Below are 24,540 nucleotides of genomic sequence, written 5' to 3'. Positions count from 1 at the left end.
TTTGAACAGTGAGAGACAGAATAACGACAAAAAAATCCAGAATGTCAAAAGTGTTATAAATTTATTTGCATTTTAATGAGGAAAATAAGTATTTGACCACTCTGCAAAACATTACTTGGTGGCAAAACCCTTGTTGGCAATCAGAGGTCAGACGTTTCTTGTAGTTGGCTACCAGGTTTGCACACATCTCAGGAGGGATTTTGTCCCACTCCTCTTTGCAGATCTTCTCCAAGTCATTAAGGTTTCGAGGCTGACGTTTGGCAACTCGAACCTTCAGCTCCCTCCACAGATTTCCGATGGGATTAAGGTCTGGAGACTGGCTAGGCCACTCCAGGACCTTAATGAGCTTCTTCTAGAGCCACTCCTTTGTTGCCTTGGCCGTGTGTTTTGGGTCATTGTCATGCTGGAATACCCATCCACGACCCATTTTCAATGCCCTGGCTGAGGGAAGGAGGTTCTCACCCAAGATTTGACAGTACATGGCCCCATCCATCGTCCCTTTGATGCGGTAAAGTTGTCCTGTCCCCTTAGCAGAAAAACACCCCCAAAGCATAATGTTTCCACCTTCATGTTTGACGGTGGGGATGGTGTCCTTGGGGTCATAGGCAGCATTCCTCCTCCTCCAAACACGGCGAGTTGAGTTGATGCCAAAGAGCTCCATTTTAGTCTCATCTGACCACAACACTTTCACCAAGTTGTCCTCTGAATCATTCAGATGTTCATTGGCAAACTTCAGACGGGCATGTATGTGCTTTCTTGAGCAGGGGGACCTTGCGGGCGCTGCAGGATTTCAGTCCTTCACGGCGTAGTGTGTTACCAATTGTTTTGTTGGTGACTATGGTCCCAGCTGCCTTGAGATCATTAACAAGATCCTCCCGTGTAGTTCTGGGCTGATTCCTCACTGTTCTCATGATCATTGCAACTCCACGAGGTGAGACCTTGCATGGAGCCCCAGGCCGAGGGAGATTGACAGTTATTTTGTGTTTCTTCCATTTGCGAATAATCTGATTGATTGATTGCTTCTGTGGACAGGTGTCTTTTATACAGGTAACAAGCTGAGATTAGGAGCACTCCCTTTAAGTGTGCTCCTACTCTCAGCTCGTTACCTGTATAAAAGACACCTGGGAGCCATAAATCTTTCTGATTGAGAGGGGGTCAAATACTTATTTCCCTCATTAAAATGCAAATAAATGTAACATTTTTGACATGCATTTTTCTGGATTTTTTTGTAGTTATTCTGTCTCTCACTGTTCAAATAAACCTACCATTAAAATGATAGACTGATCATTTCTTTGTCAGTGGGCAAACGTACAAAATCAGCAGGGGATCAAATACATTTTTCCCTCACTGTAAATGTGTGAATTAGACTATTATCCTGTCCTGCTAAGCATTCAAAATGTAACAAGTACTTTTGGGTGTCAGGGAAAATGTATGGAGTAAAAAGTACATCATTTTCTTTAGGAATGTTGTGAAGTAAAAGTTGTAAAAAATACAAATAGTAAAGTAAAGTACAGATACCCCCAAAAAGTACTTAAGTAGTACTTTAAAGTATTTTTACGGCGCTGCTTACAACTGCCCCCTTGAGAAGATTCCAACAAATTACTAGATAGACTCGATCCTCTCAATCCGTATGTGATGTGAGACTTTTGACAGAAATACCAAAAATTATATTACCGAACCGTTTCATGTTCTAGTATAAAAAAAGTACCGACGTTTCAGTACAGGGCGCAACACTATACTAACACAGTACACCAGTGACACCATTTAGGAGATACAGGTTGTGAGCATAGTGTTTCTTATCTGGCTGACAATGAATTATCTTCTAATGCATGTCTGGCTACAATTCCATCTTCAGTGCACATCATTTTCTGCTTGGTTTCCAGAGATATGCATTGAAAGAGAAATTAAACTACTACCGATGTCTAATAGATCTAACTATCCCTGCTCCACGTGACAGGAACAAGCGCTCAGATCTTGTGCACTAAAAGATGCCAGGTTAGAATGCAATATTTTTTTGCCTTTCTCGGCTGGGAGAGAACTGCAGATGGTTTAGTTAGCATGTATAAGCCATACATTGAGGTTTAAAAAAAAAAAGTAACGAGTTAGTTTTCAAACCTCGATAGTTTCACTTGAAGTTCTAAAATAAGCATATTGTTTATTAGCCAAGCCACTTGGTACATAGAGAAGCATACATCCTGTACTCTAATTGTAATGCTAGTATGATGCTAATGATCTGTGATGCCAGGTTTATGAGTACCGAAATAAAGGCATCAGGGAAGGAGGCTGGCCTAGATCTTGAGATGGGTACCTTTCTTTTTGGAGCAGGTGGAGGGGAAGTCCTTGTCCTCTGTTTTGATATAGGGCCGGTTACACTTCATTCGGCAGAAGAACGAGCGTCTGGCCCCGGAGCACAGTCGAGATAGCCCAGGGGTGATGTCTGTCTTAACTGGTAGACCGGCTGAGGGAGAACAATTACATCTGCTGAACATTGTGAGCTAATCATTCCCAATAACTTGTATATAATGTTAGAAGCATTATAATCTTATATGCCATGATGTTTATATACTTAATATTGCAGGTAAACTGCCAGGTAATTGGCATACAGTATTTAATGAGACATAATGCTGTATTGACTTTTTCACCCCGTGTCAGACTACTTTCCTGACTTGACCTGCCCTTATGAGGACAGGGTCTGACATGACAGGAGGGAGAGTTTACTTTTGGCATCGATGAGTCGCTCCCGGGGTGCTGTATCCGATGACGACAGTTGCTCCTTGACTTTGGCGATGTCTTTAGGATGCAGGTAATCAAACAGACTCTGGCCAATTAGGTCATTCTGAGGAAAGGGAGATTGACTTTGGAAATGAGCATTTGTGAGCTCAGATTTGGTCTGGTATAGATAGTACAACATGAATTACAGTATAACAGTAGGACATTTGACAGGAATGGAGACGTGCCTGGCAATAGTTGAGGATCTTGTAAACTGACTCCGAGACAAAAAGGATCTTCCCACGATCACATCCAACAACAAACAGAAAGCCGTCAGCAGCCTAAAGGAAGACACACAAAACATTGAGGCTTGTGTCGTCAGGCTCACCGAGAGAGCAACTTAGCAAAGAGGAGTTAGAGGGCATGAACCTACCCTCAATATTAAGTGCTTCAGTTCATCATCGGACAGGAAAGACGGCTTGTAGTTCGCCTCTGTGTAAGGGTTTGCTGCTCCTGTAGAAAAACACAAAAAAATTGTCATTGAATTCTCAAGTCACAACTTCTCCCTCCTCTTTGATGTCAAGTGATAATTTGCCTGCCGTCTGTCTCCATCGCACCTCTTAATGTCTTCATATGCTGGACAGCCATGCGTAGGACCGTGAGTTTGTCCAGCTTGCGGGACATAGCGTTGCAGGTAGGGACTAGTGCCGCCAGGTCGTCTATGAAGCTGTTCATCTTGTCCCTGCGCCGCTTCTCAATCTGACTGTGTGCCTCCCTATTGGCAGTGTAGCAGTAAGCAAACAGAACAACTCCTAGTCCTTCTGTCACACAGTGCAATCTATAGACTACATAAAGTGCCTATTCGTCGATGGGACAAGGCTTTCTCTGTCTCTAATAAAATAAAATAAAAATGAGCATTCAATTCACCCTGCAAGAGAGATTAGATTATATTTGATCCTGGAGTTCAACCGCTTGCCAGGTCACTAGAAACACCATGCGTAGCTGCCGACAGAGACTTTTAAAAGTGAACCATGAGGATTCAAGAATGAGTCTGGGTACCTGGCATTTTTTATCCGGCCCTGGTGATCACCACACTCCCTGGAAGAAGGGGGAAAAAGGAGACACATTTTAGTGGAAACTGTCTTGCACCAATCACACACACAACATGGGTCCTGTTACAATAACCCATTCACCACTGGTCCACATAGGTTATGTAAATGGTACAAGTCCATACACAGCGCTATACTATCTCAACATCTATGCCTCCCCTGTACAATATAGAACCAGTTACATGTAATTAATATAATAAATAAGCCTCACTGTTGGGTAATTCATGCCTTTTGCGGCAAAAATTCTCAACTAAGTTTATCCTTGTCTGTATCCATACTTCTATCGCTGTGGCAGTTAATCGGATGCCATCATCAACCATTCCTAGCAATAGTTCTGTCTACAAGTCCTATTTCCAAACCTTTAAAATTCAAAGTATTTATCCAAAAAAGCTAACTGCAACCAAAGGTAAAAAATGAAACCATACTTACTCGAAAGAAAATCCATCAATTCTGCAAAGAAAATAATGCGTTAATCATTCCGTTGTCAGATGAATGTGGATCAATAACAGATTGCAGGAAAACTACTGAGCGGACATACAAATTAGTCAATGTAGCACAATGCCCTAAAATATTTATTTTTGCAGATTGCCTGCTATAATTCTGAGAAAATGTGCAAAGTAAGTAGGTTGGGTTAATTATGAATTCATAGCTTTAGAATTCAGTGAACCCATCATCTCCAGCACTGACTGTGGTGGGAGACAGTGCACAGGGACTGAGTGGGCCACAGTGTCATGATGGGGATGCTTACTGGTAGTCGGAGGTGCTGCCCTTTCTCTTGCGGGTGTAGTCCATGCCTGGGGTGTTGACGGAGCTGCTGATCAGGTCGCTGGAGCTGGGGGACATGAACTCATTCATTGTAGAGGTAATGTCCATTCTTTGGTCTGCCATTAGATAATCTGAAACAGAAATATTAGAGTTACTAACTTGTACTATTTTTGAGGAAGGATCATTCAAATGGAATTCAAGAAAATTGCCGGACAAAGCAAGGCACAAAAGGGGTCTCGCTCACCACAAATGTTCATTACAGCTTCTGGAATTTCCTTCCATCCATTTGCAATTGCTCTGGATGAAAAAAAGTGTATACCGTAAGACTTTAATAGCTTAACATTGGCACATATTTCAGCAAATAAATGCCTGTTTCAAATAAAACGCCGGGTCTAAATGAATTGTTTACGAGGTTACCATGGACACGTCTGATGTTCCCACAGTCATATGCATTAAAAACGTTATTTTATTCTGTCATCATTGCTAGCCATAGTGCCACTAAATAGAAAACATAAAATTCATGGTGCTGAAGCGCAAAATCTGGGGTGTATGATAGGAAACCTAGTCTTTGCAAGTTTGATCTGGGATGGATTTGTTATTACACTTTACAAAAATATAAAAATGCAACTTTTACTGGGGACGGGGGGGGGTGACGGGGACATGAACCACCACATGCAGAAATGCCCCCCCCCCAAGTTTAATCATTGCATTGTGCTACAAAGTACACCAGCATCGTTGTACACTTTAGGACCATGCAGACGCCTCAGAGCGGTCAGGTAGGCTGTTTGGTGGCTTCAGCCACAGGTGAGGGATTTGTGTGTGTGTTGTGCTTTTTCTCTGAGTTGTAAAAGCAAGCAGAGCAGAAACTGGCTACTCTTTATTTGACTGATGTAGCTGGCAAGGTAAATGCTGTTTGACTTACAGAAAAAAGCATTTATTCCCAGTGCTGAGCTAGCTAGTAGTGTAACTGACATGTAACGTTAGCTAGCGTTTCATCCCCTCGATTGAAGTTCTGTCTGAAGTGAATGAGCGAACTAGCTAGCTAGTAGCTACCACAGCCAGTTCAGCTCTAGCCATCTGTCAGGTAGCAGTGTCTAACAGCTGTTGTGTGGCCTTTGTTTGTCCCGTTTTAAAATAAGTAAATTAACTTGGCTCGTTTTTGCCAGTTGATGTACCATTAGAGCTAGTCAAAAGTTGGCTAACGTTAGATGTTATTTTTGCCCTAATAAAAGTCAGTATAGCAATGTAACGTTATTGATCTGTCAGTTTCCCAAGCTAATTCCCTACTTTTCACACTGACACGGTATAAAAACAGCTCCAAAGGCTTCACTGTCATGGTGCAGTCAGTACACAACACTACAGTATGTTCATCATGTCTTAGCAGGATCAGGTGGTGACAGGTGTCCCAGCAGGGTCAGATAGCCAGGGAAGACCAGTCTAGTCAATGGAGCCCAGGTGAATTTTGCAGTATATTATAACAATCAGTGAATGGATACAAAGTTCCATCTTGAGTTGATGGGTAGGCTAGAGTCTGAGATCTGGGAATAATGGTAATTTCAGTAAATGAACCATTGACTGTTCTTGGATAATATAATGTATAAATCTAACCCAAGGTAATTCTTTGTCATACCTCATCTGAGCAGGATCAGATGGTGACAGGGGTCTCAGCAGGTCAGGCAACCAGGTAAAACCAGTCTGTGATGGCACTGAGGTGAACTTTCGCATATACAACACTTTATTCTATCTGTGCAACAAACACTGAACAAGCCAGAAGCTTCAAAGAATGAAAAACCTCTAAAGTCAAACTGTATCAATGGCTTTTCCCAATGACACAAAACATGTAAAACCAACAGTGTGCCGTACTGTTGGTTGTCACTCTGGTCTTGGCCTAACACACCTGAAACCAAAGAAAGTTTAACTAAGATCCAAAAGCTGAGTGGGATGTGTTCGTCATGGTAGTATCTTGTAGAAGTGTTTAGAAATATATTCAGGCCTAAAATATACTTTTTGGTCCACCAGCCACTGTGGCAGGTGGATTTAAAAATCTACCAGCCATTCAGATTTTTTTTACCAGCCCCCAAAGAAATTTCCTGCAAAAACACACAACAAATAAATAGATGAGCATGCTTTGTAATGTTTTTAAAACAATAAGTGTGTTACTAGAGGTAATGTAGTATATTGTTTAAGTTCATTAAAATTTTGTGACCTCAGTCTTTTAGCCAAAATATCAGACGAGACAACATTTTCACCTGCCCCTTTAAGGGCGGAAGGTTACCATGGTAACATGACTTGAGTCATGTTTGTGCCTAAGGGATTGAGTCTGACTAGTAGTAACGGCCTTCTCTTCCCTAGCAGTTGAATCTCAAACATTGAAAAACAACCAAGCTTGTGAACAAAACAATGTAAATAGCCAAGAAACACAAGGACAGTCTCACTCCAGCAGAATTTTGTTTAAAGTAAATTTGATAAACTTTTATGCCTGTGCGCAGAACTTAAAAAAAAAATGAATCTTTCACTCAGATCTTCAAGCCCCCAGCCAGGGTTGCAGCGCGAGGTGGGATAGGCTCCATAGGATTCGTAGTTCTTTGACTTTGTGTGATTAATTTACCAGCTATGAAACAAAAACGGCAAAAACTTTGAAACAGCTATAAAATGTGATCATACTTGACTATTTTTATTCACAAAGGCGAGTGAAATGCTTGCACTGTGGAGCCGTGAACACCAGCCAACGTGACTAGTGAAATAGACATCTTACCCACCAATGTCAAAATCGAATGTGACAGGTTAATTTTAGGCCCTGAACATATAACATTCTTATTTACAATAAACGTTACCCCAAAAATGGTCTTATTAGATTGTGTAGAAATGCAGGAAATGAGCTTTACATGCCCCAAAGATTCTGAGGAAGGACCCCCAGATTCCCCGCCAGGTTATGACCCCTCCGAACTTCTAAAACCAAAGTTGCACCCCTGAAACACAAACAACTTCAAAGATTTTGCTGAGTTACAGTTCATAAGGAAACTCAGTCAATTGAAATAAATTCATTAGGCTCGAACCATGGGATTTCACATGACTGGGTATACAGATATGCATCTGCTGGTCACCGGTACCTTAAAAAAAATGAAAACAAGGTAGGTGCGTGGATCAGAAAACCAGTCAGTATCTGGTGTGACCACCCTTTGCCTCATGAAGGGCGACATCTCCTTCGCATAGTTTATTTTTTACCCCCTTTTCTCCCCAATTTCGAGATATCCAATTCGAACTTAGTCTTGTCCGTAGGGGAGTTGCAGTGATGGGACTCGGGAGAGGCAAAGGTCGAGAACAATGCTTCACAGAGTTGATCAGGCTGTTGATTGTGGAATGTTGTCCCATTCCTCTTCAATGGCTGTGCGAAGGTGCTGGTTATTGGCGGGAACTGGAACACGCTGTCGTACACGTCAATCCAAAGCATCCTAAACATGCTCAATGGGTGACATGTCTGGTGAGTATTTGGACTATGGAACAACTGGGATTGTCAGCTTCCTGGAATTGTGTACAGAACCTTGCAACATGGGGCCGTGCATTACCATGCTGAAACATGAGGTGATTGCGGTGGATGAATGGCACGACAATTGGCCTCAGGATCATGTCACAGTATCTCTGTGCATTCAAATTGTCATCAATAAAATGCAATTGTATTTGTTGTCCGTAGCTTATGCCTGCCAAACCATAACCCCACTATCACCATGGGGCATTCTGTTCACAACGTTGACATCAGCAAACCGCTTGCCCACACGACACCAACACCCGGTACAGTTGAAACCGGGATTAATCCGTGAAAAGCACTTCTCCAGCATGCTATTGAAGGTGAGCATTTGCTCACTGAAGTCGGTTATGACACTTAAGGACGACGAAGTTCCCTGAGACTGTTTGACAGTTTGTGTAGAAATCCTTCGGTTGTGCAAACCTAGATTCATCAGCTGTCCGGGTAGCTGGTCTCAGATGATCCCGCAGGTGAAGAAGCCAGATGTGGAGTTCCTGGGCTGGCGTGGTTACACTTGGTCTGCGGTTGTGAGGCCGGTTGGAATTACTGCCAAATTCTCTTAAATCGACATTGGAGGTGGCTTATGGTAGAGAAATGAACATTCAATTCTCTGGCAACAGCTCTGGTGGACATTTCTGCAGTCAGCATGCCAATTGCACTCTCCACTAAAACTTGAGACATCTGTGGCATTGTGTTGTGTGACAAAACTGCACATTTTAGAGTGGCCTTTTATTGTTCCTGGCACAAGGTGCACCTGTGTAATGATCATGCAGTTTAATCAGCTTCTTGATATGCCACACCCGTCAGGTGGATGGATTATCTTGGCAAAGGAGAAATGCTCACTAACAGGGATGTAAACAAATTTGAGAGAAATAAGCTTTCTGTGCGCATCTAACATTTCTGGGATCTTTTATTTCAGCTCATGAAACATGGGACCAACACGTTATATTTTTGTTCAGTGTATAATGTTTATAGTGGTCATAACAGTCAAACAGTGTGGGAGTCTTCTACATTTTATTGAGCAAAAGCTGTGTGCATTAGGGAAATAGACACCTGGCTCTAATAGAATCCGGTCTCTAATAAGCGTTGGTTGTGTTAACTGATTAAAGTAAATAAATGCACGGGCTATTAATTTAAGCTTTACGGTATGTTAATTCTAAATCATAACACTCATCTTTTTACATTTCATCGCTTCAAACAATTAAGTCTGCCGTCCGTGAGAATAAAGAGTGAATTTTACACTGCACACACACACACACACACACACACAGCTACAGACTAGACTGGTTGCCAGGATACCTCAAGAAGAAAATGCCATCTAGGACATGTTTGGATTACTAATGGATCTCAGAGGGTAAAGAATGGACAGTGAAGGACCATTGTCTGACGGCATCAAAATAAATCCAACGGTGGTCGCCTTTTTATCAAAACGGGCCTACAGTGCGTTCTGCATCCTAACAAACCTCAAATGTACATCATACCTCACCTAAACTGACCCACCTAGCACCTTTCAACACATCAGTGGCACTTATGCAACAGTAGCAAAGTGTTGAGTCAGTATATAAAAGCAAACAGAGGCCTGGCCAAAGCTCATCTCTGCTTCTGTCCTCAACCAGGGGAGTGCTCTAATCACACCACAGGGCTATTGACCCATTAACCTACCTACGAGGCTGCCTCAATCAGGTATCTTAAGGACAACGTGTGCTTGTGTGTAATCTTCTCATCACCGTCTGTCAGGTGATCTAAGGATGACTCGTTGGGTGGCGAGTCATCCTCTGCTAGTGAGTGTTATCTTAGTTTGAGATGGGGTGGGGGGGTGGGGAGAGATGCCTCCTGGTTGGTTGGTCTGGTATTCCTTCTCTGAGACACTGAGCTAGGTGCTCTACCTGTACAGAGGACTGTCAGATGTGGTCCGACTACGGCAGTAATCCTAACATCCTAGACCAAGGTTACACATCAAAGAAACACATGCAATACTATGTTGGAAAATCAAGGACAGTAACATAGAAGCATTTTCACAGTAAAAAACTAAATGCCCCCATTTCAAATTAAAATCACATAGGCTAAATATCGATATTAAGCCTATCATTAAATCAGAAGTGCTGCAATGTTATAACAGAGCATAGGCATACTGTTGATGTAGAATAATATTCTGTTAATCTTCCATACTATTCATGGGCCTTTTTGTTTAGAGGCTTCCGGCTTGTGAAAGTTATTCCCTCCTGGCCTGAAAAAGCAAAGCACTTCTTGTTATTGTCTTTTCTGTGGGAGTGGGACAAAGCCCCGGGAAAACCACTGTCATGATCAGCACAACGCAAAGCACAAAACGGTCAGCTTCTCCCGGCGTAATTTCCCTCCTTTACTTGATTAAAACATGGTTTCTGAGGAGATGATCACAATAAGGCTCCCAGCGCAGCTGAGGACAGTGGTTTACTGTACAGCAGTTCCATTCCAAAGCTTTTTCCATGGCTTATGGATTTACAACCAACATTCTTGACAGATATCTTAGAAATGATCCATCGTGTCAGGAACACTTCAATAAAACTTGTGAGCATATTCAATATCCAAAAAGGCAGTTTGGAGCATTACTTGAATGTAACGTTACCAAATAAAGCACTGGCATTCAGACAACGATCAAGATCTAGGAAATATTGGACTCTGCCTATGTACAACTCACTGGAAACAGACAGACTTCAGGGAGCCAAAAACCCGCCTCCCAAAGTTGTGTCACAAAGCAGCATTGTTGGGTTGGTTCAGTACACTAGCTAGCAGCCATAGCCCACATAGAAAAGAATGTGACAGAAACACTGGCTTGACGTGCAGTGTGAAAGAGGAAATATATAATCCCGTTCAACTGCGTGTATAACCCATGACCTGTGCGATGGGGCGGCCGGTAGCCTAGAGGTTAAGAGCATTGGGCCAGAAACCGAAAGGTTCAAATCCTCGAGCCGACTAGGTGAAGAATCTGTCGATGTGCCCTTGAGCAAGGCACTTAACCCTAATTTCTCCTGTAAATTGCTTTGGATAAGAGCGTCTGCTCTATGTAAATAGTTTGATTTAAATGTTTACATGCTTCGCAAGAAGAACAATTTCCCTAATAATCCTGTTTACATGGACATCTGAAATCCTGATGGGATACATGCAGAAAAATAACCAATCAAAATAAACGTTCTACCACAGCGACCATGTTATTTTTGGGAAGTCTAATTCTGATTTCGGGCATATAAAGTTTGTCTGTGAACATTTCTATGATGGATACTTTTCCCCAAAACTCACGTCACACGTTAGGGAGGCTTGCACTGCTGGCACATGCCAAATCAAATACACTGCTCAAACTCCGATTAAGCTGGTTTACATGTCCCAGGGTTTCCTTTAGGAAAATATGACTGGGAAAATTCTATTTTAACGGCCATTTCATAAATTAACCCGACCCATATGCATTGGGTGCATAAGCCATTAAGGCGTCCACCTACGGTGCTCAGAATGACAGAAATCACATTTAGATTATGGTAATGGTCTTAACAGAACATGAAACTCATGTAATGAAGCAGCCAATAAAACATAATTTTCTAATATTTGTCAAAATGCAATTCGCAGGAAAACACCATTCTAAACAGCGCACCTGATAACGGTTCCATATGAGATTAAAACAAACATCGAAGGGGGGGGGGAATCTAAAGATGCAACAACTAGGCTGGGTTGCTAATATGACTAGGATTGTGCCTTTGGCTTCTGGACAATAAAATAAAGTTGATATGAAAACCAATAGAACAGGAGAGATTGTCAAAGACCACAATGGGTGACATTCAACAGTGAGTGCAGCACAAAGAAAACCATCTCAACTGGATCACTGTACAGATGACAGTAGGAGCATCTGCTCTGAGATAACATACATAAAATACTCAGATTTACATTTACATTTAAGTCATTTAGCAGACGCTCTTATCCAGAGCGACTTACAAAATGGTGCATTCACCTTATGATATCCAGTGGAACAACCACTTTACAATAGTGCATCTAAATCTTTTAAGGGGGGGGGTTAGAAGGATTACTTTATCCTATCCTAGGTATTCCTTAAAGAGGTGGGGTTTCAGGTGTCTCCGGAAGGTGGTGATTGACTCCGCTGTCCTGGCGTCGTGAGGGAGCTTGTTCCACCATTGGGGTGCCAGAGCAGCGAACAGTTTTGACTGGGCTGAGCGGGAACTGTGCTTCCTCAGAGGTAGGGGGGCCAGCAGGCCAGTGGTGGATGAACGCAGTGCCCTTGTTTGGGTGTAGGGCCTGATCAGAGCCTGAAGGTATGGAGGTGCCGTTCCCTTCACAGCTCCGTAGGCAATCACCATGGTCTTGTAGCGGATGCGAGCTTCAACTGGAAGCCAGTGGAGAGAGCGGGGTGACGTGAGAGAACTTGGGAAGGTTGAACACCAGACGGGCTGCGGCGTTCTGGATGAGTTGTAGGGGTTTAATGGCACAGGCAGGGAGCCCAGCCAACAGCGAGTTGCAGTAATCCAGACGGGAGATGACAAGTGCCTGGATTAGGACCTGCGCCGCTTCCTGTGTGAGGCAGGGTCGTGTCAGATGACACATCCAATTCTGATTACATGATTCAGTTTACAGTGGACAAGTTTGACCTTGGTACAAGGAGAACATCCTGGATCTGAATGCCACCAAGACCAAAGACCTTAGAATAGACTTTAGGAAGCAATCAGCTCTGAAAGAAATCACCATTGGTGACCAGAGCATAGGTGGAGTACAAGTACCTCGGTACAATAGTTGACAATAAGATGAACATTGGAGCCAACAGTGGGCGAGTGTTATATAAATGTCAGTCAAGACTGTACTTCCTGCGTTTTCTTAGAAGGCTGAATGTCAAATCTGTTTTACAATCCTTTTACAGATGTTTTAATGAACCTGCCTTAACATTTTGTGTAGTTGCCTGGTTTGGTTCCTTCACATGGGCAAGTCAGAAAACTCTAGAGAGTGGGGTCAGTGGTAAGATTGTAGGGAGAAAGCAAAAGGCTCTGAGACATTTACAAAGAGCACACACGTAAGAGTGATTAAGAAATAATTTTGGATCTTACACAGCCACTGAACAGCCAATATACAATGAGTGCACAAAACATTAGGAACACCTGCTCTTTCCATGACAGACTGAACCAGGTGAATCCAGGCTATTATCCCTTATTGATGTCACCTGATAAATTCACTTCAATCAGTGTAGATGAAGGGAGAAGCCCCTGCCTTGACACAATGTGTGTATGTGTACCATTTAGAGGGTGCAAGACAAGACAATGGACAAGACAAAACGTGGTATGGTAGTATGTGCCAGGTGCACCAGTTTTAGTGTGTCAAAAAATAAAAAGCTGCTGGGTTTTTCACACTCAGTTCTGTGTGTGTCTAGAATGGTCCACCACCCAAAGGACATCCAGCCAACTTGACACAACTGTGGGTAGGGCTGGGCGGTACACTGTATTTTACTATAAACGGTATTGAGGCACGGACTGGTTTGGGTTTTTACTTTATCTTCTATAACGGTATTTGAATGTTTGGTTTGTTAAATGTGATATGTCGTGTGTAATGTTAATTTTTATAGTTTATATATACCGCCAGTCGAGTCCTCCCTCGATGACAACGATGTTTCCACTTTGCATAATAAGCTTTCTATAATTACACTATTAGTTTGTTTCTTACATCTGCAAACAGCTAGTTTGTCTTTTCTTAGCAAGTTAGCTAAATTGTGTTAGCTGCTAATGGTAATCGCTAGTAAGCTGGCTAGCTTACAAGGCCTCGTTTTCTTTGCCCATATCGTGCAGCCCTAACATGGCAGTGTGGAAATTGCATCAAATGAGTGCAGGAAATGCAGAAATGTATGGAAAGGCAGGAGGTTTTAGGTTAAAGTTAAATTGAACAGTATGAAACAATCAGTATGGAAAAAGACCCATTAAACTGAGAATGTATGTGTTGCTGCCATAGGGTCACACACTACTCAAAGCAAATTTAGAACTTTTATTATTCAAGAACATAAAATATTGTCAAAAATGTGATATAATTTTGGCCAGCCCTGTGGAATGTATTGGAGTCAACATGGGGGGGAATTCTACTAAGCTAACATTTGGAATTGTTTTAAGACGGTCCTACCATGGATCATTTAGCTATTTGATTTTGAATTTTAGGACCCCTTTAGGTATCAAAATGTTTGATTTGGCCTTTACTACTATATCCCATAGGAATGGATTGGATAACATTCATAAATGGCAAAAGACATTACTTATTTTTTGACTAATGTTTTAAAGTGTCTGTCTTAGATCTAGGACATATAAGAAAGCTAAGGAAATAGTTTTGTTTTTTTGGACCCCTTATTTTTGTTGACACAAAACTACCTCCATATTTCCATAAATTAGTATGGGTTACCATCAGGCGAGTCCCGTGACATTTGTAGGGGTCGTAGAGAAAAACGGAGAACACCATCGTGTTCATGAGTCTCATCTTTCCAGAATGGTCATATTAGTTTAGGCCAAACCGTTCGGACGCTACAGACATTTTCGTGATGTCTCATGGTCTGACAAACACCGCTGTAGCTCGACCACCTTCCACCGCAGATGCGGAAGGCTGACATAGGCGGATTGAGACGCAGCCCATGCAAAAAAAAACACTCTAGCTTAAAACTGACAGATTTTGACAGGATGTTTTAATTATGTTACTTAGATTGATTCACGGGTGCATCACGACTTACGGAGTAATAGTTTTGTACTAGTGTCAGTGCGGCGTTTAAGTGAACATTTATTTGTGTGATTTACCTTGTATAGACCATGGTTGACAAATTTTAGAACTGTTGAATCTTGGCCCCTGACCACTTCCTGTTGCGCTGCGTTTTTAATTGTAGTGACCGCCGTCAACAAGTTGTAGCTAGCTTGCCTTCCCCTCCCCCTTTTCTGCATCCCAACTGTGTAGTAATTTGCATTCCGACACGTGAAAGGCAGCAATACGCCACAAAGCCTCGAGTCTGCCGGAAAGCTACAACAAGAAGAAGTTTAGCTAGCTAGCCATCTTTAGCTACTAGGGATAGCTAAGGGTTGAGTGCTGTGTTGGGGTTCGTTGAAACAGGACAATGTGTGTGGAATAACATTTTTGTAACATGCACTTGACATGTTGAGTTCTCTGGGGCAGTTAGCTAGCCGGATGTAGTGGGGCCTCACGTTCTAAAGGGTTTTGTTATTGTTTACATGACAAAAATGGTCTATAGCACAGCTCTTTAATGAAATCGATTTGTGACTTTAATTAGGCAAGTCAGTTAAGAACAAATAATGGATCTTAAAGGAAATCAATCTACAAAACGATCACCCTCAATCACTTAAGGAGATCACGAAGATCATGGAAACATTAGAATTAGTGGTATATGGAGGTTGAAAAACACTGACCTAGTGAGATATACATGGAGGAGCCTTAATCAAGCTAGCCGTCTCCATTACTTCCTAGTCTCGTTCTGCTGGCATCAAAAGTTTAAAGAGGTATTAATAGGAGAACGAATGCGATCGGACCACCATCTAATTGGCCTCCATATAGCTCTTACAGAATTTCCACGTGGACGGGGATATTGGAAATTTAATCAAAGCCTATTGGATGACAATTTGTTCTTAACCAAGACAAAATAATTCACTTTTGCACAACATAGGTACAGCAGATCCCCTTATTGAATGGGACACATTCAAATGTACATAGAGGCAGGTCACCCCATGACATGTACACACTCCTAGTCCCCAGTTAAGACTCCTCATACAGCGGCTGGGTCCTACCAAGTCTACCAAGGCCATTCAATACAATACTCATCATTAAAACAAAAGCAGTTTAGATCAAAAGAGATTAGACTAATAAAAAAGAGGAAGTAAAAGCACAGGTAATGGAACTGTACAATAGAGGAACAAAATAGGTTAGAGGAAAAACAAAAATAAATGGAGGTACTTATTCAAGAACGATCAAGTGTAATGTATTACAAAAATAAAGCGAATTGGATGGAAAATTGTGAAAAATGCACAACATTTTGTGAATCTTCAACACAGAAATTCTACCAAAAATAATTTATTCATGATTCACCAAATTATATTTTAAAAGAGGAAGCAAAATATTAAGCATACGTTTTCTTTTCAGTCTCCTCAATTTCCCCTGAATGTTAACTGTAAGGATTTCTTTCCTAATAAAATGTAAAATTAACAACATTTACAGAAAGACCTGTGAAGGCCAATTTACAGAAGAGGAACTTTGAGGAAATAAAATATTTTCAGTCTGGAAAAACACCAGAGCTTGACGGTATACTAGTAGAGGTACAGTTGAAGTCGGAAGTTTACATACACTTAGGTTGGAGTCATTAAAACTCGTTTTTCAACCACTCCACAAATTTCTTGTTAACAAATTATAGTCTTGGCAAGTCGGTTAAGACATCTACTTTGTGCATGACAAGTCATTTTTACAACAATTGTTTACAGACAGATTATTTCACTCATAACTCACTGTATCACAATTCCAGTGGTTTAGAAGTTTACATACACTAAGTTGACTGTGCCTTTAAACAGCTTGGAAAATTCCAGAAAAGGATGTCATGGCTTTAGAAGCTTCTGATAGGCTAATTGACATCATTTGAGTCAATTGGAGGTGTACCTGTGGATGTATTTCAAGGCCTACCTTCAAACTCAGTGCCTCGTTGCTTGACATCATGGGAAAATCAAAAAAATCAGCCAAGACCTCAGAAAGAAAAAAAAAATTGTACTCCTCCACAAGTCTGGTTCATCCTTGGGAGCAATTTCCAAATGCCTAAACGGTACCACGTTCATCTGTACAAACAGTAGTATGCAAGTATAAACTAGAGGTCGACCGATTAATCAGGGCCGATTTCAAGTTTTCATAACAATCGGTAATCGGTATTTTTGGACACTGATTTGCCGATTTTTACACCTTTATTTAACTAGGCAAGTCAGTTAAGAACACATTCTTATTTTCAATGACGGCCTAGGAACGGTGGGTTAACTGCCTTGTTCAGGGGCAGAACGACAGATTTTTACCTTGTCAGCGCGGGGATTTGTTTTTGCAACCTTCCGGTTACTAGTCTAACGCTCTAACCACCTGCCTTACATTGCACTCCACGAGGAGCCTGCATGGCATGCTGACTACCTGTTACGCGAATAAATGTTTTGTTTTCGAAATTATAGTTTCCGGATTCTACCATTTTAATGACCAAAGGCTCGTATTTGTGTGTTATGTTATAATTAAGTATGATTTGATAGAGCAGTCTGACTGAGCGATGGTAGGCACCAGCAGGCTCATAAGCATTCATTCAAACAGCACTTTCGTGCGTTTGCCAGCAGCTCTTCGCAAAGGCTTTAAGTCATAAACAGCTCAATGCTTGAAGCAATCAACTCCCGAGATTAGGCTGGTGTAACCGACGTGAAATGGCTAGCTAGTTAGCGGGGTGCGCGCTAATAGCGTTTCAAACGTCACTCGCTCTGAGACTTGGAGTAGTTGTTCCCCTTGCTCTGCATGGGCAACGCTGCTTCGAGGGTGGCTGTTGTCGATGTGTTCCTGGTTCGAGCCCAGGTAGGAGCGAGGAGAGGGACGGAAGCTATACTGTTACACTGGAAATACTAAAGTGCCTATAAGAACATCCAATAGTCAAAGGTATATGAAATACAAATCGTATAGACAGAAATAGTCCTATAATAACTACAACCTAAAACTTCTTACCTGGGAATATTGAAGACTCATGTTAAAAGGAACCACCAACTTTCATATGTTCTCATGTTCGGAGCAAGGAACTTAAACGTTAGCTTTCTTACATGACACATATTGCACTTTTACTTTCTTCTCCAACACTTTGTTCTGCATTATTTAAACCAAATTGAACATGTTTCATTATTTATTTGAGGCTAAATTGATTTTGATGTATTTTATTAAGTTAAAATAAGTGTTCATTCAGTATTGTTGTAATTGTCATTATTACCAAAAAAATAAAAACCGGCTGATTAATCGGTATCAGCTTTTTTTGGTCCTCCAATAATCGGTATCAGCGTAGAAAAAGCATAAATCGGTCGACCTCTAGTATAAACACCATGGGACCACGCAGCTGTCATACCGCTCAGGAAGGAGACGCGTTCTGTCTCCTAGAGATAAACGTACTTTGGTGCAAAAAGTGCAAAATCATTCCCAGAACAACAGCAAAGGACCTTGTGAAGATGCTGGAGGAAACGGGTACAAAAGTAAAACGAGTCCTATATCGGCATAACCTGAAAGGTCGCTCAGCAAGGAAGAAACCACTGCTCCAAAACCACCATAAAAAAGCCAGACTATGGTTTGCAACTGCACATGGGGACAAAGATAGTACTTTTTGGAGAAATGTCCTCTGGTCTGATTAAACAAAAATAGAACTGTTTGGCCATCGTTATGTTGACCATCGTTATGTTTGGAGGAAAAAGAGGGAGGCTTGCAAGCCGAAGAACACCATCCCAACAGCGAAGCACGGGGGTGGCAGCATCATGTTGTGGTGGTGCTTTGCTGCAGGAGGGGCTGGTGCACTTCACAAAATAGATGGCATCATGTGGAAAGAATATGATGTGGATATATTGAGGCAACATCTCAAGACATCAGTCAGGAAGTTAAAACTTGGTCGCAAATGGGTCTTCCAAACGGACAATGACCCCAAGCATACTTCCAAAGTTGTGGAAAATGGCTTAAGGACAACAAAGTCAAGGTATTGGAGTGGCCATCAAAGCCCTGACCTCAACCCTATAGCAAATTTGTGGGCAGAACTGAAAAACCATGTGCGAGCAAGGAGGCCCACAAACCTGACTCAGTTACACCAGCTCTGTCAGGATGAATGGGCCAAAATTCACCCAACATATTGTGAGAAGCTTGTGGAAGGCTACCCAAAACATTTGACCCAAGTTAAACAATTTAAAGGCAATGCTACCAAATACTAATTGAGTGCATGTAAACTTCTGACCCACTGGGAATGTGATGAAAGAAATACAAAATGAAAAATCATTCTCTCTACTATTATTCTGACATTTCACATTCTTAAATTAAAGTGGTGATCCTAACTGACCTAAGACAGCGATTTTTACTAGGATTAAATGTCAGGAATTTTGAAAAACTGAGTTTAAATGTATTTGGCTAAGGTGTATGTAAACCTCCGACTTCAACTGTATATCAGACCTTTTTTTGATGTACTCAAAGATCCATTATTACCATTTTTCAATTACTCCTATACAAATGGTAGACTTTCAGGTACTCAACAAGATCTGATTTCATTACTACTAAAACAGGACCCAGGTAGTAAGTATAAAGATTCAGTCAATTAAAAAAAAAAAAACTGGAGACCTCTAACACTTCAATGTTGTGATACTAAATAATCCTGGCGAAATGCATAGCACATAGAATAAAAAAAGGTTTTACCAGATATTGTTCATCCAGGTTTTTTTTTTTTTACACGGACGATATATTGGAGATAATATACGACAATTACTTGAAACTCAACATTATGAAACATCGAAGATACTAGGCCTGGTCTTCATAGCACATTTTGAAAATGCGTTTGATAAAGTACGACTAGAATTTATATATAAATGCCTGGATTACTTTAATTTTGGTGAATATCTTATACAATGGGTTAAAGTTATGTATAGCAGCCCCAGATGTAAAATAGTAAATAATGGTTACTTCTCAGAAAGTATTGAGATTTTAAGGAGTAAAACAAGGCTGTCCACTGTCTCCATATCTATTTATTATGGCGATTGAAATGCTAGCTATTAATATTACATCCAACAAGAACATCAAGGGGTTAGAAATCCAGGGGATAAAAACTAGTGTCAATGTATGCCGATGACGCTAGTTTTTTTTTTTCTTAAGTCCCCAATCTGGATCCCTGCACTGTCTCATTGAAGATCTACATCACTTTTCTAGCCTCTCTGTATTAAAACCTAATTATGACAAGTGTACCATATTACATATTGGATTGTTAAATTTATTTTTATTGTCTTTACACTACCTTGTAGTTTACCAATAAAATAGGTGGACGGTGAAGTAGACATACTTGGTATTCACAGCTAAAAATAAATGAATTTACCACAATTAATTTCAATAGAAAGTTAGCAAAAATAGATACGATTCTGCAACTATGGAGAGGTAAATACTTGTCTATTTATGGAAACATTACGTTGATTAACTCTTTGGTCCTATCACAGTTTGTTTACTTATTAATGGCACTGCCTATTCCAGATGACTCTTTTTAAATCATAAGTGCTAAAAATATTTCACTTTATTTGGAATGCCAAGCCAGACAAAATTAAACGTGCCTATTTATATAATGAATATGAGTTTGGGGACTAAAATGATTAAATATTAAAGCTTTAAACCTCTCACAAAGCTTCACTCATACATAAGTTATACTTAAACCCAAAATGGTTCTCCAGTAGATTATTAAGAAACGCTCATCCTTTGTTCAAAAAAATTCCTTTATACAGATTACAACTTCTCATTTCCGACTAATTGAAAATTAGCCATACAAAGCTAGTTACAATTTCAGTTGTATCCTCCAGAAAAGATAGAACAAATATTATGGTTAAACTCAAATATACTGATTAATAAAAAAAATCTTTATGGAATATAATTATATTTATTAATGATATTATGAATAGAAACGGAGGAGTTATGTCACATATGCATTTATCAAAAATATATGGGAATATCTGCTCAATGCGAATTTACAACCAACTGATTGCAGCACTACCACAAAAATGGAGGAGGCAAGTAGAAAAGGGAGAAGGTAGGGAACTTGTTTGCCTGCCATATATTAAAGATACAAATTGGCTGGAAGGAACTGGCATAAATATACCAGTTTCATTTTAGAACAAAAATGTTGACAGCTGCGCCATAGAAGTTGCAAAATAAATGGGAAGAGATGTTTGATGTATGCATTCCATGGCATATGGTTTATGAACTGGTACAAAAAAAACTACATTTGATTCAACACTTAATTTTTCAATTTAAATTATTATATACAATTCTTGCCACCAACTGAATGATAGTAGCTATATATATATATATATATATATATATATATATATATATGGGGCATACAACAATCTCAGCTCTGTAGATTTTGCTGTGAAGAAACAGAATCAATAGATCATTTATTCTGGTATTGCCCCTTTGTAGCGTGTTTCTGGTCACAGGTTTAGGAATGGTAAAAATGTTTAAAAAAAACAAACAAAATGCACTTAAAATGAACCTTACAAATAGCAGTGTTGGGCGATCTGGAAAGCCATAGTCAAATAATAGTCATAGGAAAGGTTTTCATCTTTAGCTCACAATCTGTGGATACTATACGATTAGAAAGGTTCAAAAACTATGTAAAACATCACAGTACAATTGAAAAATATATGGCACATGGAAACCAAACGAGGGTGATCTATGGTGATAGGTGGGATGGGCTGAGAGTTGGGATTAAAGAGTTTGTTTGGTAATGTATTATTTTTATGTGACCGCTTTATATAAAAGTACCATGTATGTAAAATGTGTATGTATATGCAAAATGTATGTATGTGTAGCAGAAAAGCTGTAAAAAAAAATGAAGATATTTTTCCTCCAAAGAGGTGAAGAGGGGTTAAAAAAAAACATATATAATATATATCTTATTTACAATAACGGCCTACCCGAGCCAAACCCTAAACCGCACGATGCTTGGCCAATTGTGTGCCGCCGTATGGGACTCCCAATCACGGCCGGTTGTGATACAGCCTGGAATCGAACCAGGGTCTGTAGTGAAGCCTCTAGCACTGAGATGCAGTGTCTTAGATCGCTGCGCCACTCGGGAGCCCCTAAAGAGATATATACCTTCTAAGAATTTGTATCTGTCATGTGTAAATGTTGCTGTTTATGTTCACTATATAGCTTTATCTTATCCGACTTGCCAAAATAAAGTAATTAAATTCAAATCTGCTGGCTGTGGTTAATCCCTACCAGAAACACGTTAACACCTTTCTTTCTTAGATTCCGTTCCTTTCCTCTCTACTGGCTGTGGTTAATCCCTACCACAACCTATACATGTGAACAACTCCTTTTCTTTCTCCAAATTTCTTTCCTTGCTTAATTTCCAAGCTCCCCTTCTTTCCCTCATCTAACTTTATTTTCATCTCTAATGACTGTGGTTAAAGATATTCTCTGGTACTTTTGTATACTTTTTAGCCAGTAGTTCTGAAAGTGTGCCAAAAGTGGTTCCCAAAAATTGGAAAGGGAGCAAGGAATGGGTATAGGAGCTAGGAAATGAAATAACAAGGAAAGGGAAATAAGGACGAGGCAAGGAAAAAGAGGTATGGAAAGAAAGGAAGCTAAGAAAGGAGGAATGAAAGCTAGGAAAGGAGGAAGGAAAGGGCACAAGGAAAATTACCTAGGAAATAAAAAGGAAAAGAACAAGAAACAGGAAGTAGGAAAGGAAGTTAGGAAAAGAGGAAACAAAGGGAGAGAGGAAAGGAATCTAGGAAAGAAAAGCAGGAGTCCACAAGTATGTGGTAGCGATTAACCATGGCCAGTAGAGGAAAGGAAGTTAGCAAAGGAATCTATGACATGAGTGAGGAAAGGAAATAAGGAAAGGAATCTAGGAAATAAAAAGGAGAAATTCACCAGGGTTGGGGTCAATTCAATTTGTCATTTAGCAGACACTCTTATCCAATGCGATTTACAGTAGTGAGTGCGTACATTTTCACACTTTTTTTCCTGTGCTGGTCCGCCATGGGAAACGAACCAACATCCCTTCCGTTGCAAGGTTCATGGTTTACCAACTGAGTCACATGGGTCAGTTCCATTTAAATTCAGTAAGTACACTAGAATTCAAATTCTCTTCAATTCTTTTCATTTAGGAACATTTTGAATTTGGTTAACTTTTTGAGTTGACTGGAAATGAAATGGAATTCACCCAACCATGGCATTCACATGTATGTGGTCGAGATTAACCACGGCAAGTAGAGAGGAAATTAAGAAGGAAAGGAATCTAGGAAAGAAAATGAGTTCACGTGTATGTGGTAACCACTGCCAGTAGCTGGCGATAGTATTGGTTTTAGTGACAGGCTTGTTTTAGTCACAGCCTACTGCTGCGGGGCTGCAGCACGATTACGTTACTATTGTATTAGGCTAACTAACTAGGTTGCTAACATTACCTAATGCCCCTCTAGAAAATCAGTATGACCAGGAAAAACAAGTCGTTGTTGTGCTAGCTAGCAACGTTAGTGGATAGAGGTAGCTATCTAACCAACTAGCCATTTGTCATCACGATATATTGATATATCTTATTAAGATAAGAAAACATGACGTACTTACATTAGATAAATTAGCTATGCCATCTCCATTCAATGATAGAACCCTCTGTTACAAAAACTGTGATATACGGTACTCAGTCTGTGACCTACTTTCTCCCCTCTGTCATGACTGCCGCACTACTAACCTAGTTTTTCTAAACCAATTGTATAGGAGGACTACACCATGTCCTTTTTCTCACCAATCACAAAACGTTTGAGAACAGGAAAAGATGATGGACATACTGATTGTCTAATCACAGAGGGCGCATTTGACATTGCAGCCGACTTTAAACATTGGGCGCGTTTGAGAGAATCACATTGTTAAGCCGTTGACCATCGTTGGTCACCGCCTTTCAACGTGTGTTGTATTATGGTGTAAAACAAATATCCGACTTTCACCTAGAAGTCGCATGCATGAACTTTACAAAAACATGTGATCAAAGGTCATTAAGTTTTGACTGCAGTCGACTGCAAGTTTCTGCAGTTGCTCTTCATCAACTTCATCCTTCATCCCACCTGCATTGTGGGAGGCTCTATTGTCAACCAATCATTAGGGTGTTTCTGTTTGACCCACGCTAACTGAATGTCACCAAAGACAAATGAAAGCGGAATCAACTTTGCCATGATTCATGAATATAGTGTATAAATGTATGTGATATTTGATAGTACAATATACACACACATAATTTCCAGTTTGTGACATGGGAGTTGAATGTTTATTTTGACATTACAAAGAAAAACTTGTTTTTATAGGGCTTGGGGGCAGTATTGACACGGCTGGATAAAAAACGTACCTGATTTAATCTGGTTACCAATCCTGCCCAGTAACTAGAATATGCATATAATTATTGGCTTTGGATAGAAAACACTCCAAAGTTTCTAAAACTGTTTGAATGGTGTCTGTGAGTATAACAGAACTCAAATGGCAGGTCAAAATCTGAGAAGATTCTGTACAGGAAGTACCCTGTCTGACCATTTCTTGGCCTTCTTTGCTATCTCTATCCATTACAAAGGATCTCTGCTGTTACGTGACACTTCCTATGGCTGCCATGGGCTCTCAGAAGGCGGCAAAAAGCTGAATCGTGGCTTTGCAGGCTCTGGC

The 24,540-nt window shown here is 40.5% G+C and overlaps 1 protein-coding gene across 2 annotated transcripts in view; it reads right to left on the bottom strand.

The window, feature by feature from the left end:
• LOC106573213 (aryl hydrocarbon receptor nuclear translocator-like protein 1) overlaps positions 1 to 23,594 on the bottom strand; it is a 28,093-nt gene extending 4,499 nt beyond the window's left edge. Inside the window, exons 1-10 of one of the 2 annotated variants that reach the window (XM_014148046.2) lie at positions 23,461 to 23,594; positions 4,828 to 4,880; positions 4,567 to 4,714; positions 4,248 to 4,268; positions 3,769 to 3,807; positions 3,327 to 3,484; positions 3,143 to 3,222; positions 2,958 to 3,050; positions 2,719 to 2,836; positions 2,309 to 2,458 (exon numbers count right to left, since the gene is read on the bottom strand). In XM_014148046.2, coding sequence (XP_014003521.2) covers positions 2,309 to 2,458; positions 2,719 to 2,836; positions 2,958 to 3,050; positions 3,143 to 3,222; positions 3,327 to 3,484; positions 3,769 to 3,807; positions 4,248 to 4,268; positions 4,567 to 4,714; positions 4,828 to 4,840 — 820 coding nt within the window. In that variant the 5' untranslated portion in view covers positions 4,841 to 4,880; positions 23,461 to 23,594. Of the gene's footprint in view, positions 1 to 2,308; positions 2,459 to 2,718; positions 2,837 to 2,957; positions 3,051 to 3,142; positions 3,223 to 3,326; positions 3,485 to 3,768; positions 3,808 to 4,247; positions 4,269 to 4,566; positions 4,715 to 4,827; positions 4,881 to 21,800; positions 21,820 to 23,460 lie in introns of those variants that run through there. The other variant, XM_014148048.2, reaches the window with a different exon arrangement.
• Between the last annotated feature and the right edge of the window lie 946 nt (positions 23,595 to 24,540).

This window comes from Salmo salar, chromosome ssa16 (genome assembly GCF_905237065.1).
Source record: "Salmo salar chromosome ssa16, Ssal_v3.1, whole genome shotgun sequence".
Classification (NCBI taxonomy): Eukaryota; Metazoa; Chordata; class Actinopteri; order Salmoniformes; family Salmonidae; genus Salmo; species Salmo salar.
The sequence above is the reverse complement of the archived record's forward strand: the minus strand, read 5'-3'. Positions and strand labels throughout refer to the sequence as shown.